At 42.7% G+C, this 18250-nt stretch overlaps 1 protein-coding gene across 4 annotated transcripts in view; it reads left to right on the forward strand.

Annotated features, from left to right (window-relative positions):
• SLC16A7 (solute carrier family 16 member 7) overlaps positions 1-18250 on the forward strand; it is a 627896-nt gene that overhangs the window by 104365 nt on the left and 505281 nt on the right. For all 4 annotated transcript variants that reach the window (XR_007769459.1, XM_050923821.1, XM_050923832.1 and 1 more), the window contains exon 3: positions 17839-17982. Coding sequence is in view for 3 of the 4 variants with exons in the window: in XM_050923821.1 (XP_050779778.1) it covers positions 17839-17982 (144 nt within the window). In the remaining variant the exon portion in view is untranslated. The remainder of the gene's footprint in view (positions 1-17838; positions 17983-18250) is intronic.

The raw sequence follows: 18250 nt of genomic DNA on the forward strand, positions 1-18250 counted from the left end.
CCCAAATCCTAGTGCCCTCGGCGACCTCTTAGGTCGCCTAAATGGTTGCACCAGCCCTGCATACGAGTAAAGTTAAGCAAGTGCTCAAATGTATGCAGGATCTTGCTTAACTCATTGCAAATGTGACCTGAAAAACTATTCTGCCATCAGTTTTTAAGCAGAAGTTCTCCTTTGAAGTCAGTGGAACTAAAGCGAACTGATTCTGAGGCCATATAACCCTTACATGGGAGATGAAATTATTGAGCTCCTCTCAGAACTGGGCCTATTTTTGACTACACTTGATACAGTTTTCTCCTGCTGCTTTACAAAGAAGTGTTACAAATTGTATTAATTAATACTTCTGTTTTGTGAATTCACTGTGCTACCTTGTTGTAAGAAAAAAGCTCCACAGCAGGGCATACAAGGGATAATAAATATCATTGATAGCTATCCATATAAATAACAATCAACATGGATATATGCTTCTTAAAAACTCGGACAGCAAAATTCCCACAGTTTAAAAAAAATATTTGGCTGGACTCACAACTTCTACTGTGTCTTTGTGTATGTGTGTGTGCATGTATAAAACTGCATTAACTTTAAGTTAAGGTTTCCAGAGTGCATCGCACACAAATCCGCACCATGGCAAACAAGAAAACAGCAATTAAGACATCCAGCATAGCTTTTCTACCTAAATATAACCCATAGCCCACAAATTTCAGCCTCGTTCTGAACCAACCACCAGTCTTTACTGACCACATCTCTACTTCCCCAGTGAACACAAATATGCAGATTTCCATCCTGTAATTTTGATATAAAAATATCATATATGAAGCAATCATTAGCAATATAGCTCACCCATTTGTATAGTTTTTTTGTAAACATTGCCGAAAAGCATCACACAGCTACCATTTTTAATCTGACATAACACCTTGCTAATTTACCTACACCAGTACAAACCCATATTCAGTTAACTCTTAGGGGAAGAGGCAGTCTTTTCATTATGTGTTTGTACAGCACTGTCAGGAGTAAAGCCATGCAGATATGCCTGCTCAGTCTCCTGACAACCTAATTAGCCTGACAGATCTTCCTGCCTGATTGGCTGAAGAAGGTAGCAGGCTTGCTCTTAAGTTCAGCAGTGGCAGCAATTTTCTGGCTGCACAACACATGTGCCTGCAGTTATGCTTCTTTCCTGTGCTTATCTTGTGCCAAGCCCTGCTTTTGCATTGTGCCACCTTGCTCCAGCCTGGACCCTGTCCGATGTTGGGACGGTGCTGAATTATTATGAATTAGTGTAGCTGGTAAGCATGAGTTTGGTATGGGTTGGTACGTCTGAATTTGCTAGAGGATTCTGGGAGCAGGATTCTCTTAGCATTAGATAGATGATGTGGAAATTTACTGGAAGTTCTGAAATTGCACTTGAATGGTTAATAAAGGCTCAACCTGCATGTATGTTTCAACATCGAACTTTGGAATATATCAGCCAGGGGACAGCTCACCAAAGTATAGAAGACATAAAATCATGTGATCAGTGGGCTTGGTAGAGGCTGGCTATCAAAAGACCAGAAGACCTCAGGGTAACCAAGACCATGCTTCAAGGGACATTTGATAGACCAAGTACCTGACAGGGGAAAAAAGAGAAGAAAAGAAGTCCCCATCTAGGACTGGTAGCTGTACCTGCTTTGTCTGCCAATCAGGATATTGTGTAAGGCCATCATAGTTACTGAGGATTTATGCTTGGGTAATTGAGGCTTATTAGGGAGATGTGTATTATGTAACTTTACTGCTTGTGTGATTCTTTCTCAAAGAAATGACTATGCATTAAGCATATTGTTTCCAAATTTTCACTGGTACTGGTAAAAATCTGCCCAGCTGTGCACCATTAAGGATCCATTTCAACATCTGGCACCTGCTTCTGCCTTAGACCTAGCCTTGCCCCTGTGTTGCCTCACTCCAGGTAAACTGGTTCTGACTCTTAGCTCCGATTCATGATCTCTGACTTTGGTTCTGACCCTTGGCTGTGGTGTCTGACTTCTGAGCTGTGGTTCTGACCATGAGTTCCAGCTCCAAGCACCTGAATCTGGCTCTGATCCCTGGCTCTGACACATGGCCTCTGGTTCTGGCTCTGATTCCTGGCTACCAATGCCTGCTATAACAACTGGGCCTGATGCCTGTTCCAGTTACTAAGCACAACTGCCCACATCCTGCTCTTGACAGTTTGAGCATCCACAACCCCCCAAAAAGAGCATTCTCCACCGCACTATTTTCCTGCCACAGACACAGGATGCATTACAGACCCTGCTGGTCCAGGCAACTGGTTGAAGGTGCAGAATGCAGCATTGCAAGGACAGGTAGTGCCATCTCGAACTCTGACTCCTGGTGCCCGCAAGCCAAAGATTTCCCTGCCTGACACATTTAACAGTGATCATGATAAATTTTGAGGGTTTCTAAATCAGTTTCTTGGACACCCGCAGTCATTCCCCGCAGACCAATTCAGAATGGGACTATCAGCCTGCTAACTGGGGAGGCTCTGGTTTGGATCTGGCTCCTAGCAAAAGCAAGCCCACTCCTGCACTAGCTTGAGAACTTTATTTAAACCCTGACTGTGAGCATCAGTGATCTGAATAGTGAACATAGAACTGCCCTTCAGGTGTTGCGGCAGAGATGCTGGAGAAGCAGCTCTGTCCCACTCCCCATCCTGCTGCCAGGGAGAGTGGACGAATGTGGGTGGGAGGAGGAAGGAGGTGCAGGGAGAGAAGCACAGAGACCCCCTCACTCAGGTAACATGGGGCAGGGAGAGTGTTGGGGCCTCAGAGCGGGGACAGGGTTGGGGGGGTCATAGGCAAAGGAGGCACCTGGGGCATCAGGTGTCCTCCTCTTTAGATTGTGCTCCCTCCCCCAGTATGGGGAGCACAGGTCATCTATCAGCACTGGGCATTCGGTCTATGACTATACTGTGGGGAACCAAGACACATCGCATCAAGTTGCCCTGCCAAGATCCGATTTGCTTCCCAGTAGGGAAATGCCAAGTCTCCAGCCCCGATAGAGGGTCTGGGCTAGAGTAGCACTCTCTCCCTCTCTTCAGCACCCAACATCAGTATCTATCTGCTGGTACCTTGGGAACAACTAAGTTTGGACCTGACACACCTCTGATTTTCCCTACAAATCTGGCACGCCACCATGTCCGAGGTCAGCCTTGAGGCATTCATATGCTTCCAGCAACTTCTTGGACTTGGACTGTGTGCAGGTACATATGATCCCCACCCAGTGCAAGAACTCTTCAGACTTGATAGAGTCTATTGACACCTTGCTCCTTTTGTCAGGCCCAGTTACTCACCAGACCATCCCCATCAAAGTTGTTACCCTTGAAAGGTCATTGAGAAACCCTTCAGTTAGACCTTATCTGAGCACCACCCTTTCCAGTTCTTGTCATTCTCTGGTTCACCACCCATGCATTTATTGGTGGGCAGGCACAGTACAGTTCAACTCCCCGTATTTCAACTATTTTGTCTCCTGAAACCTGACTGTGGGGACCACGGACCAGGAGCCTTCGAGTCTGAGCAGGGAATCTCGGCACCCTCCATGGCACCTTCCACTGTGTCTATGCAACCTCCAAAATACAAGGACTTTGTTGCTGTGTGTCTCAAAAATAAATGCAAACATCTGCCACCCCATCGCAGTTAAAACTGTCCCATTGACCTCTAGCCTGGTGCAGAAGCCCCTTTCAGCTACATCTACTCCCTGAACTGCAAGGTCTCCATGATTACCTTCAGGAAAACCTACAAAAGAGTTTATTAATCTTTCCATGGGGTTCTGATTTTCTGTGTAAAGAAAAAGGATGGCTCTCTAAGGCCTTGTGTTGACCATCAGGTGTTAAACAGGGTTACAATTAAAAATGGATATCCCCTCCCTCTCCTTAATGAACTCTTTGAAAGACTCCACAGCACTAAGGTTTTTACTACACTGGACTTTTGCAGAGTCTATAGCTTGGTTCAGATTGCAAAGGGAAATGATTGCACACAGCACAGACGCTTTGAATATTTGATCATGCCTTTCGGCCCAGTGACTTTCCAGCACTTCATGAACGATATCTTCAGGGATGTGCTAGTCTGCTATGTAGGCATTTATCTTGATAATATCTGCATCTTTTTTGATTATCAGGCTCTTCATGATCATCACATATGCAGTGTGAGAAAGACTTCACTAACACCATCTATGAGTGAAGCCTCAAAATTGTGAGTTTTACCAGGATATGATATAATTCATTAGCTATATTATCCCAACAAGCTAACCATGGACCCATGCAAGGTTGCAGCCATATCCAACTAGTCTGTGCCAAAGAACATCCTCAGGGCACATCAATTCTTAGACTTCATTAACTTATACAGGCAGTTCATTGAGGGGTTTTCAAGTCTAATAGTCTCTCTGACTGCACTTCTGCGAAAGGAAGTCCAGTTTACCTGGTCCTCGGAAGCTCAAACTGCCATCAGTTGGCTAACATAGAACTTAATTACAACACCCATCCTGGTCCACCTAGATCCTGCAAATCAATTTAGGGAGGAAGCCAACAGATCTTGTTTCACATTAAGTGCAGTGCTGTCCCAGCCAACAGATCCTAATGGTCAACTTCACCACTGTGCCTTTCAATCTTGCAAGCTAGCCCCAGCAGAAAAGAATTATGATAAATGGGACAAGGCACTCTTAGCCAACAAGGCAGCACTCAAGGGATGGTGTCATCATCTGTAGGGAGACATGTTTCCCATTCAAGTTCTCACAGATCACAAGAACCTGGAGTACCTCTGAATGGCCAGACATCAGGTCCACTGGTCCTCTTCTTGCCTGATTTGACTTCATAGTCACCTATTACTCAAGAGCAAGAAATGGGAAGGCTGATGCCCTGTCCGATAAGGATGAGTACTGGAAACATGGTGGGAAGACTCCTTCCACAATTTTCAAGGCAGTCAGTTTTATTTATGGCACAGTAGACAACAGTCTACTCTTGTCAATTTACTCCTTGTTAACCAGCGACCCCTTCACTGTTCAGATCCGCCGGACCCTGGGTAATGCTGGTGCCATGCCTGCCCCCAACTTCAAGTTCCAAAATGGAAATCTCTACCACCAGGGCCATATCTACATCACTAAAACTTCAAATTCTGAAGTTATCTCATGACGTGTCCCTTGTGGGGCACTTTGGCCATCTCAAGACCTGGAATCTACTTGCAAGGAGTTTCTGGTGGCCACGCTTGCACACATACATCAAGAACTACATAAAATCCTGTGATCTTTGCATCTGGACAAACTGTCCATCCTCAGAACTACTCAGCTTTCTCCAGTCTGTGGCCATTCCATCTCAGCTATCTGCTACCATATCCTATGACTTCATTGTGGAGCTGCCGCATTCCTAGATGCATACAGTGATCCTAGTTGTGGTTGATCTCTTAACAAAGAAGCCTCCCATTGCTTCCTGTCTTGCCATCTCTATCACCCCTGAAAAAACTTGCCTCTTTCTGGAGAACATCTTTTGTCTCCATGGATTACCATCAGTCATCATTATTAGATCATGGTTTCAATATATTTTTTTCAGTTCTGGTGGGAATTTCTAAGGCTTCTGGGGATTGAGCCCTCCTCTGATCCACCTACTATCCACACATCATTGGACAGATGGAGCAGGTCAACCAGATTCTTGAGCAATAGCTTCATTGCTTCTTGAATTATGATCAGGACGACTCGTTGTCTCTGCTTCCATATGCCAAGCTTGCATATATATAATGCCTTCACCCAGGAAAACCCCTTTTTGTACACTAGGGGTTTCATCATGACTTTCTTTTGGATGTCTTCATGAAGTTCCCAGTACCCATTGTCGCAGATCTAGCTATCCATCTCTGCCAAGAGCTCAGGGAAAAATTACAAATAACTAAGGAAGTATTTAAACATCACACTGACCAGGAATGCCAGGCCACTCCCAACCTTGTCCACCTGCAATTTTAAATCGACTCATCCCTTGGCCAAGCTGGACCACCGATGTCTGGGTGCTTTCTAGAGTAAGGCATGGATCAACCTGTAATGTTCAAATGACAATTACCCAAGTCTCTGAAGATTCATTCCGTATTTGACGTCTCCCTCCTGAACCCATATACAGAAACCCCTTCCTGCACCATTCCAGCCTTCTGCCTCCATGTGTAACAATCCAAGGGTAGGATGAGTGCATAATGAAACAAAGCCTTGATTCCCAATGTGTTAGGGGACAACTTCAATGCTTGGTTGACTGGGAGGGTTACAGCTCTTACAAATGGTTCTGGGAACTAGTAGAACACATCCGCACCTCAGGTCTGCTGTGAGCTTCTCCCAGAAACTACCCTCAGAGCCACGCCTGGGGGTGCCTGCAAGGCACTCTCAAAGGGAGGGGGTACTGTTAGGAACAAGGCCCTGCAACTGCTCCTGCTGTCTCCTTGCAGCCTAATGAGCACAGCTAAACCACATCAGTCAAACTGCCTGATGGATCACCTCTCCTGATTGGCTGAAGAAGCTACCAGGCTTGCTTTTAAGCCTAACAGCAGTTCTCTGGCTGCTCATCACATACACCTGCAGTTTATGACTCCTACCTGTGTTTGTCTTGTTCCAAGCCCTGCTTCTGCATTGCTCCCACCTTGCTCCAGCCTAGACCTTGCCCTGCATGCAGCCTTGCTCCAGCCTTGCTTCTTCCTTAGACCCAGCTTTGCCCCTGCCTTGCCTTGCTCTAGGTAACCCAGTTCTGACCCTTGGCTCTGGTTCCTGACTTTGGCTCTCACAATTGGCTATGGCACCTGGCCTCTGACTCCAACTCAGACCCTGGGCTCTCATTCCTGGCTACTGATGCCTGTTCTAACCACTTGGCCTGCTACCTGCTACAACTACTAGCAATCACATCCTCCTGCCAAGTGTCTAGTGTATTGGGCTTCTGCTCTGTGATTGGGACACCTAGGAGCTACTGCAGTAAAAATATAATAAATAATAATAATAATAATAATTGCATTACTGTTATTATTATAAATAAAAAGAACCATGTACAGTGTAATATATGAAAGCAAACCAACCCTATATTAATCAACAGAACTCATGAACGAATAACGCATAAACATGGTTAGAGTTCAAAAGTTGGTCTGGCTGAAGAGAGAGGTATGTGGGCTATGGGTGATGAAAGTGTGGTAGTTTAGCTTAAGATGAGGAACTGATGCATAAAGTGCAGGTGGGATATTGAAAGACTTAACTGCTTTTTCCTTGCTTTATATGCCTTGTGCTAATGAGCTATGCAGTTTAGCAACCTTAAATCAACATTACCCTTTTTTTTTTTGAAAGGAGAGAGAGAATATGTAGATATACGTACTGCAAATTGTGACAAGTTTTAAATCTCATGTATCCTTTTTTGAGTTTCCTTCCTCCATGCTGTGTTGCCCCCCAGTCCTACCCCTCTCCTTAACCCTACAGAAGTGTTCAAAAGCCTTTGGAAATAGAAATCGTATCACCTCACAAAGCCCATTAGTCCCATTTAGACCCACCAAAAACAAAATAGATTTTAAAGCATTGTCTAAGGATTTGAAAAAGTTTTAAATGTGATCAGACTAAAAATTTACGTTTCACCTGATGCCACAGAAGCCATTTTGCAGGCAGTGGCAGGAAATTACAAAAAAGCATTTGTTATTGAGCACGTATCTTATAAAGGAAAAAGTAAAGTTTTGTTTTAGCAAACTAACCTAGGGCTCTTTGTCCAAACAAATCAACTCATCACATGCAAATAGATTTTGTAGGTAGTAAAATACTCAATTAACATTAGAGGGTGTGTTTTGTTTTGTTTAAGATTGTAGAGTTCCTCAGACATTTCCAGTTTGGTAGAAAACAGAAATAAGTCTAAATCCAGACAGAAAAGAGTTACACTGACTTTTCCAACCATATGGCCAATCCTGTAGTTGTGTTTATATCATCTGACTTGGCAGGCTGCCATCTATAACAGTATATTACTGCAAGCTAAAATAAAACTATTGTGCTTATTTTCAATTTCTTTCATGAATTTTATGTTATGTACAAAAGTGTCACAATATTCAAATTGACTCATTTCAAATGCATGGTTTCAAAGGGATCAAGTATGATGTATGATGTATTCATTGCTAACATATGTTTTAAATGCTATTATTATATTAAGCAACCTCTAGTGTAGTTCAATGTAGATGTCAAGACAGAAGAAAATTCAAAGCACAAGTGGGCAGTACACTAAACACAATATGAGGATGAAAGAGTTTTAGTTCCACCAAAAAATATATCAATGAGAAGTCAAACTAGTAAGAAGTAAGTATTGAGAAGATAGCTAAAAAACAAATGTATTTACTTATTAAAATAAATGTCACTTCTGCAGCAAGCGTATACATAGAAAAGATTTGAAGATGACCTCTGTGTAGAACTGAAGGTCATTGGTGGCAGCTTGATACCTGTACCAGCTGGTGTTATCATCTTTGAAGTCTGATTAGCTATCATCCAGTTAAGTTAAGCTAAGTTACAAAACATGTTTCTTTTATCAGAACGAGTGTTACCTGTTTGTGGGAAATCTGTCTAAGGGAAATATATTTGTTCTTAGTTCAAAAAATGACAGAACAGAGAGAAGAAAGCAGGGATTATAGTGTCCTAGATTCTCTCTTCTTATAAATTAATGAAGTATACCTAATATATTTGGACTCATAAATATTATTCTACCTGAGAGCTCTGCAGGATATAGATTTTATGCCAAATAAATCTTCCTTTATTCTATTCTGTGGCCTTAAAGCTGATCTGCCACTACCATTACCTCTAGGTATTATGAAATGGAAATATCTAGGTATTATGAAATTGAAATATTGTTATCTGGTTTGCATCCTTTGAACTCTTAGAAACCTTCAGTAGAATGCTGTTTGATTGTCTTCAGAGTTAGATCATTCATGAACTGTGTATTCCTTTTAGGAATGATAAAAGATGAGGACAGGTAAGTGTGTGAGTGTGTGTGTTTTAAACATATAAAATGAGTCCTAAACATTCAGTTCAGCAGAAATATCATGTTATGATTTTTAACAATAGAATATTTTACTGTTCAAGTTCTTTTAAGATTATATTAGCACAGTTAGTATTTTTTAAGAAGGTAAAAAGGTCATTCCTTCAAACATCTGCTTTTTATACCTTATTATTCAGTCATGTGTAGTCTTTTTAACTGCTGCTCATGTACAGCATCATCGCTTAGCACAAGAGGGAAGATTAAAATGGTGATTGAAAAGAGAAATTTGCAAGTGAGAGGAAAAGAACAACATGGGTTACTGGTACCTTTTTTATTTAAAGGGAACAATAATATGTTCTATTTCTACATCAGAGTCCTGTTGTTCACCTCTGGCCAAATCTTCAGTTGGTGTAAACTGACTGCAATGGAGTTATGATGATTTACACCAGCTGAGGGTCTGCCCAATAGGTTTAAATTTACCACTGTGCAGAGGGGCCAGCACAAGGTGTATTGAACAGTAAAATCTCATGTAAACACTCAAAATAGAACCTAAGCATGAATTAAGTGGCACATAGGCTTTGTGCAGAGGTGATGTTCATCCTTATATATTTAAGAGCCTTCAAGTGAGGGTCAAAGAGTTTATCATGCCACAAGTTTAGGTTACCCTTCCTATGTATAAAGGTACTTTATATACAGCCAAATGCATTAAACAAATACTAAAGCACCTGTAAAATACAAGTCAAATTAATCAGTGACTTATCCAGTGCTGTAGATTACACTTTGGGTGTACGTTAGTGAAAAAAAAAGATTAAAGTAGTGCCATTTGCATCAACCTGGCATCCTGTGGTGTGTAAGATACTTTTAATTTACATACTGAGAAGGCAATAGCCCTGAAACTTTATTGCTCTGTGCCTTTTTGTAATCATTTACATCAGTGCAAAGTGGATGCAAAATGTTTCCGTGCTTTTTGGTAGCATTAGTGTAAATGATTAATTAATCTGCAAGGCTACAGAGAATCAGACCTAGAAGATGAAAAATGCATAAGAGGAAAAGCAACTGAAAAGAGGGTATAAAATAAGCCACACAGGAATTGGGCTTGGTCACAGGATAGAGAATGCATGGGATTATGAAGAATTTCAGAGTGCTGATTTTGAGAGCTGGCTAATACATCCAGCTTTAGTGTTCCCACTGGTGACAGTTTAAGAAAAAAGCTCCAGATACAAATCCAGAGTCTTTGATAAGGCTTCAGCTGTTGCCATCTCCTGATAATCTGCTGAATTGTCCATCTTGCTTTGATAAAACTTCTAGATTTTATTATCAAGCTGGTCATCTACTGTGACCAGTGTTCCTCTCAGTTTAATCAAGCAGGATGTTTTTGTGATGTTTCCTCTGTGTGAGCTGAGGAATGTGCAATGTGTTGAGAGTTTTAGACTGCTAGAAAGGATAACTTTATATTGAGAATGGGAGAAATTTTGCTCAAAAAATCTAGCAAAAATATTTCCATTGTTCATCAACATTTTCACTCTTCCATTTCCATGATTTCTGGAAAGGGAAAGTCTAGAGAAGAGTGGGGTAGGAGGAAGTTGGAAATCATTTTTTTCTGTATTTATTATATACCTCTGGGGGCTCCAATAATAGTGAGACTTTTTAAAGAGAAAAGTAAGGAGAAGAACTATTAGAAACATCCAAGAACATCCTTAAGTATCCTTGGGAAGCCAAGGGAGCAGACCTCACCAACTGGCACGTTTGTTATGAATTATTCCCTTTAGATGCCATATGTTTACCATCTCAAGGGATGAACTGTCTTCCGTCAAGAGGAGTGGAAACTAAAGCTTTATAGTGAAGCTGGGTCTATGGCTCCTTTTTACAACATTTTGCTTGGGACTGTGACTTTCCCAGCCATGGACTTTGGGAAAACTCCTCCCTTTCCCCACCCTTAAGTATGACAGTGTTGCAATAGGTCAGAGTCAGAGTGTGGAATAAAACCACAAACCTTTGGGAAGAACCTGGTCCACTCCAGTGTGAGATAAAACAGAAGTGTAAATGGCTCTCTGGAGAGCAGATATCTAGGCTAAGCAGTCCTGAGGTAAGAAGTCTAGTAGTGACCAAGCATAAAGAGAAGGCTTTGGCAGAATCGTATGGTATTTTTAATTCCTCTGTTGATCAAATCAGTCCCCAGGAAGAAGAAGAGTTTTGACCTATCTCAGCATCCTTGTCAGTTTTACTAAAAACAATGTTTTGCCTCAGTTTTTCACCTGCCTGCAGACTGGCTACCTCAGAAAGCATCTAATCACCAGGGCTGGTGAAAAGGACAACATAGTAGCTGAGTGTACATGCATCTTCAGAACCAGCTTGCATCAGTCCTCTTACATGTTGACTCACTGGTCTCATATGTACAAACAAGATCACCTGATGATCCTACTAATGTCTGAGCTATGGAGCCAGACCTCCCCTGCATGTAGAGCTGAATCTACCTTTCAGTGAGGCACGTGAGGGTGGAAGGGATTGAAAAGAGTCCTCAGCTGCCAAAAGCTGCCTCTGTACAGCTCCCTGACCCTCTGCTAAACCATCTCTCTGTAACCCTCTTATCCATTTTGACACATACACAGGTGAGAATTGTTCCTTTCTTCCCTTGAAAAGTCTGCCCACCCTGCCAGCCAGAGAAGAATCAAATGAAAATCCAGGCAAGAATAGAAGTAGAAAGTAAATAATTTTCCCATTTAAGAGTCAAGAAGTCTGCATATTGAATCAGAATTTATTTTTACTTGTTTTGTAAAAATATATATGTATTAACTGATAGCATGATTTTGCAACTGATTTGTTTCTTGAAGTTGAATGGCTGAAATTTGTTTTATATTCAAAAGAAGAATGTGCAGCAGGTTATAGATACATGCTCAGATGTGAACATTACTTAAATTATTTTAGTTGGAGTTAGATGTAAAATCTCATTTGTGCTTGCTCATGAAAAGCCTGATTACATGCTCACAACTAGAATTTATGAAGATTTGTAAATCCATACATACTGATGAATACGTGGTATTTTACGAGACTCTAAAAACCAAAGTATATGCAAAGACATCAGCAGAAAATGTTTAATCCACTTATCAGGTCTGATGGAAACTGGGAAATATATGGAGTTTCCTCATTCAGTGGCTTAACACAACATTATGGTTTATATGACAATTAATTTTAATTCCCCACGTGTTCGTATTTTAAACTGAAGTACTGGAATATTCCCAGAAAACAAAATTAAACTGGAGTTAAGGTGGTAAATACATGTCAATAACTTACAGGAAAAACTTTAATAGAATGTTGTAGTTAAAAAGAAGTTTGCAAGTCAGCAAATTGATTTCAAAGTTGTGCTTAAAACAACATTAGACTATGACCCTGCAGAGCACGGGTGCCTCCAATTCTTCCCTTTTGTCCACACTTGCCACCTACCCAAAACCATGGGATCTCAAATAGATCAATGGTGCTCTGGGATCTGCACTGGTTGCCTTTTAGTTGGAGTTTAAGCCAGTATTGGCTCTGACCTAAAAAGTGCTAAATAGCCTGGGACCTGCCTGCTAACAATATTTTCCGTTGTATGCAGTGTAGTTGTAGCCATGTTGGTCCCAGGATATTAGAGAGACAAAGTGGGTGAGGTAATATCTTTGATTGAACTAACTTCTGTTGATGAAAGAGAGACAAGCTTTTGAGTCACATAGAGCTTTTCTTCAGATCTAGGCAAGTGATGTTCTGAGTACCTTGTCTCACTACTTATGAGATATTTATTTCCCCATTCATTACTGCCATAATTTAAGGCCAGTAGACTTGAGCGGCATGTAATGAAGGCTGTGGGAAGCTAAGCTTTCCCAAACCTTGTGCCACCAGGAGGAGGAGGGTAGTGGCAGATTTGGAGCCCCCAGAAAAATCTCCCCCTTTCATGGCCGTGGGGCCAGGGTGAGGGCACAGATTTTTTCTGGTCTCAGGATCACAGAGGGGGGATGGGGAGGGAGAAGAGCAAGTAAGGAGTGGGGCCTCGAGGTGGAAGAGGCAGAGTCAGGTGTAATGGGGCGGGGTCACTGGGGAAGGGATAGAATGGGGTGTGGCCTTGGAGGGGGGGGCGCAGGTGGAAGGACAGAATGGGGGATGGGCTCCAGCCTCAGATCTCCAGCCAGGGCTGAGAGCTCCTTCATGATCCCAGCTGAGGCTGAGAGTTCAACCTCAGCTGGGACCAAGTTCTCAGCCCCCCTCCTGTGACCCCAACTAAGCTCTCTGCCATGGGGGGATGTGGGGGCCTGAGAGCAGCAAGTGGGGGTGTGGCCTTGGCTGGAAGGCATGGCCTCAACTGGATGAAGCAGGGTATGGGGCTAGCCTCCCCAAAGAGAAGCTTCACCTGCAGCCCGTGTCAGTAAAGATGCTTGAGCTAGAATTTCCAGGGAGATGCTGGCAGGACTTTCCCATTCTGAAAAAAAAGCCCCAGTATGTTCATCTTCAGGACACTTTTTGTTGTGGGACTTCTGGGATGAAGAATGTTGTTTTAAGGGTCATTTTTAGGGAGGGTGGGAGGGCATTTGCCTAATTATTTTATTTAATTAGTTTCTGTGGTGTATGATGAAGGCTATTTAGGTTTTGTCTTCATGTTTGGTTGTGCTTTTAAATAGTCAGCAGTGGTGCCTAGGTGCCTTTTTGGTGTGTGGATTAATAAATCTGAGTCAACAATTTAATTACATATTGTACTGAAACTTCTCTCGGGTGCTGTCCCCATATCCTTCTAATGCACAAAACTCCAGTATGTGTACCCCCAATCCTTTCCTTATCCTCTCCCCATCCATTCTTCCATGGCTCTTCGAACCCATCCCCTATTCCTGATTCTTCTTCTTCTTCCCCTCATGAGGAGAGATCCAAATTGCTTTAAGTCCATAACTCCAGTAGTCCATAATCTTGTACACCTCTACATGCAGCTCAAGGTGTTGTTCATAATGTATGAGCTTTAAATGGCTTGAGACCAAGCTCTCTAAGTGCTTACCTCTCCCACTCTCTCCTAGCATGATAGTTGTGATGGGGTTCCTGAGGTGCAGCCTGAACTGTGGGACTGCTGAGCCCTCTGTCTCACCAAGTTGGGGTATCCCTCTCACACTGTGATGCTGTGACAAGTGATAAACCTCTGGCAGGTACTGCACTGACATAGACCTCCACAGGCAGGGACACACCCAACTGAGTTACATGAACGCTTCTCCCAGCCACCAACAATAGAGAGGCTCCAGCCAATTCCCCACAGTTCCCCAGCCTAGCACCCTTGGAATATACAATATTGTCCTTGTTAGCAGCCTGACCAGTATAAGTTTATTACCCAATCAATATGGAGAGGACACACACTCACCTTTGTAACCTGAGCAGGTATTGCCCAACCGCTTCAACCAAAACACACTGTTTTAGGTAAAATGGAAAACAGATTTATTAACTACAGAAAGGTAGATTTTTAGCGATTATAAGTAGTAAGCATAGAAGTCAAATTTGGTTACCTAATAAATAAAAGTAAATTCACAATCTAAGTTCTATAAACTGAACAGGTTTTGAATCAAGCAGTGTCTCACCCTGATAGATGGTATAATAGGTCACAGATCTTTGATACATAGGCTAGAACTCTGCTTCAGCCTGGGACCACCTGTCCCCAGTTCAAAGTCTTTGTCCTCCAGATATGTTTCCAGGGGTTGAGTTGTGGGGGATTGAGGCCAAGTCATGATGTCACTTCCCCTCTTTATAGTTTCGTCCAGCTTGCTAGTGACGTGGAGGTCCACCCCCATTGGTCAAGCAGCCTCCATTGTCTCCATGCTCTTTCTGAAAAGTCTTCTGGGATGGCCTTTGGGCAAGTGAATTCCCCTTTAATAGGCCATCAGCATGTCTGGCTACTCCATTGTAGTACCTGAAAGGCTGGTTGTACGTGTTTCCAACCTCACAGCATATTTCAGTAACACACACATAGCAAAACTTCATAAAACTTCACATTCAATGATAGCACATACAATCCAACATGATATTAATGTTCAACAGATCAAGACTTCTAAGATGATACCTCATGAGGCATACTTTGTATAAAACATATCAGAATTACATGACAGTGGTGAATATGGGGGTTTAAGGGTGCTGTTTTGAGGTACAGAGTGCCACAATGGTTCTTTCCTGGAATTGTACATCCCAGGACTGGCAAAAGGGTGTTCTCTATAGGAACATTCATGACTAGATCATGGTTCATGAGAAAATTCAGTAAGCTTCAGGTCACAATGCAAGATGCATCAGGTCAAAGCTTTGAGTTTGATTTCTCAATTCCATGCTTCTCAATAATTCTTTTTATGGTTAGTGCTGAAAGAAGACATGCCAGTCTATCACATAGGAAACTGTTCCCAAAGTATTTCTCACCTGACCAGAAATGAAAAGTATTGAATATCTCAGGAGAAGGCCCATCATCCAAATCTCTTGAAAATTGTGCTGGAAATCTTTTGGAAAGTATCCAGACTTCAGTGTGTTTAACCAAACTAAGGACTGTATCATGCCATTGATTTTTAAATGGAACTTCCATCTAGGGCAGTGTTTTTCAATCTGTGGGTCGTGACCCAGTACTGAGTCGCAGCATGTCAGGCCCTGGATCGCCTTGCTCTGGTCAGCACTGCCAACAAGGATGTTAAAAGTCCTGTTGGCGGTGCTGCCCAGCTAAGGCAGGCTAGTGCCTACCTTTTCTGACACCACACTGTGCCCCAGAAGTAGTCAGCAGTAGGTCTGGCTTCTAAGCAGGGGGGGTCATGGGGCCCCGCATGCTGCCACTACTCCAAGCATGCGGCCAATGGGAGCTGGCAGGGCGATGCCTGCAGGCCTGCACCTCCGTCTAGGAGTGGGACTCATTGCTGGCCGCTTCCGGGATGCAGCGCGGTCCGCAGTTCCAGGACAGGCAGGAAACCTGCCTCTGCAGCCTGGCTGCTGCACTGGCCTGGAGTCGCCGGAGGTAAGTCAGTGCCCCAATCCTGCATCCCAATCCCCTGCCCCAGTCCTGAGCCCCCCTAAACCTGGAACCCCTTCCTGCACCCCAAACCCCTCATCCCCAGCCCCACCCCAGAACCTGAACCCCCAGCCCAGAGCACTGACCCTCCCATACCCCAACCCTTTGCCCTAGCCCTGAGCCCCACCAACCCAGAACCCCTTCCTACACCCCAAAGCCCTCATCCCCAGCCCCGCTCCAGAACCTCAACCCCCAGCCCAGATCCCTGACCCCATCAGGTACCCCAAGCCCCTACCCTAGCCCAGCGCTCCCTTTCTTACTCAGCCCCTCATTCCTGGCCCCACTCTGCAGTCCTCACCCCTGCACCCCAACCCTCTGCCCCAACCCTGAGCCTCTCTCACACCCCAAACCCCTCTGCTCCAGCTCCACTGGGTCGCGGGCATCAACAATTTTCTTCAATTGGGTCCACAGAAAAAAAGTTTGAAAACCACTGATCTAAGGTGACCAGATGTCCTGATTTTATAGACACAGTCCCGATATTTGGGGCTTTGTCTTATATAGGTGCCTATTACCCTCACCTCTGTCCCGATTTTTCTCACTTACTATCTGGTCAACCTGCTTCCATCAGTTTCAATTGAGACATGCTTACAATGTTGATGGCATGGTATGGGCCTAAGACTTTTGTATGTAACCCATCACTAATAGTATCAGTTTTAAGATAGATCAAACATTTGGACCCAAACTAGGACATATTGCAAACAATGCATATCTCCAATTTTGTTGAACTTGATTTGTGTTGCCAATGAAAATGCTGATGTGTATTTCTTTAGGTGTTTATAATGGGAAATTTGTACTGGAGCCAATACACAGTAGGAACCAGAATGATTTTCAGTAAAACCAAATGTAATGTTTGACATTTCACTTTATATCTGGTCTCTTTTATCACCAGTCCTAAATCTAACACCCCTCAACTATGTTTTTATAATGGAGTGAATGTAGTGCCTACAAAAGTAAAGCTGTTAATGTTGGTTAGGGCCACATATAGTACAATCAGGTGTAGAGCAAGCTTTGTAAAGCAGCTCTGACAGCTTCTTAATCTTGATATGCCACACACTATCTATTCCTGTTGTAGGCCTTTAAAGAACATACAGTGCACATCATGACAGGTTACATGCTGGTTCTTTGTTTGGGATGGACAAAATTACACTGGAATTAATTTCATTTGAAACTAAAAACCAGGTTTGTAGCCATATTTTCAAAGTTTCTAGGCCATTATACCAAGCATACTTCAGAAGTCTCAGACTACAGAACAGAATGATATTGTCCATTATCACTCTCATTCAGATCTGGACAAGGAAAATAGATCTCAGCTGTCAGTTATTTATGCTCCATTTCAACACTTTAAGCAAGTGAGTAGTCCCATTGACATAAGTATGTTGCCTTGGTCAACAGCAACAATTATAGGGAGTTCAGAAAGAGCTTTCATCCTATCAAAAGATGTTGTAATCTGACTCATTTAGAGATCTCTTCTGCTCTGTTAACTGTAATTTTGATTAGATAACTTCCTTCCATTTGAAATTCTGAACTAGACTGCAGACAGTGGGCCTAATCCTCCATTTCTTGCATACCCAAGACTTATATTGACTGGGCCTGTTGTTGGTTCTTTGAGAACTGTAATTAACAAGCTTGCTGAATTCATGTTTTACATCTTTTGATCTACTTCTATGACCACAGGATACTCCCAGGAAGGGTAAGTAGTCCTTTGGACTTCTAGTATGTAAGTTCTTGTGTTGTCAGGCTCACAGGGAGGTACTTTTAGTAACTGAAAACACTCAACTGCAAATATATTTTTCATGGCATGATGGATAATTTCTCCCTTTCCTACTATTAGGTCCCATAAGCAGTATTTTGGTGAACAAATATGGTTGCCGGCCAGTGATGATGGCAGGAGGTGTATTGTGTTCATTTGGAATGATTGTTTCCTCTTTCTGCAGTAGTGTCCTGGAGCTTTACATATGCGTAGGAATTGTTGGAGGTAAGTAACTGTTCAAAAATGATAACTACTCCAGTTAATTTTAACTATCCTAAACTGTACTCATTTAAATGGATTTTTAGGATATTAAATTACTGCTTGGGATATTTCATGCACCTCTGATTATTTTATTCAATAAATGCCCTATGTATTTGCCATACTGTACTGCACTATAATTACAATACAGGAATTGATTGACTCATGACAGCACTTATTAGAGTCATTTGTATTGGATTTTGCATTGATTTTTTTTTAGCCTTCAATCTTGAAT

This window comes from Gopherus flavomarginatus, chromosome 1 (assembly GCF_025201925.1).
Source record: "Gopherus flavomarginatus isolate rGopFla2 chromosome 1, rGopFla2.mat.asm, whole genome shotgun sequence".
Classification (NCBI taxonomy): domain Eukaryota; kingdom Metazoa; phylum Chordata; order Testudines; family Testudinidae; genus Gopherus; species Gopherus flavomarginatus.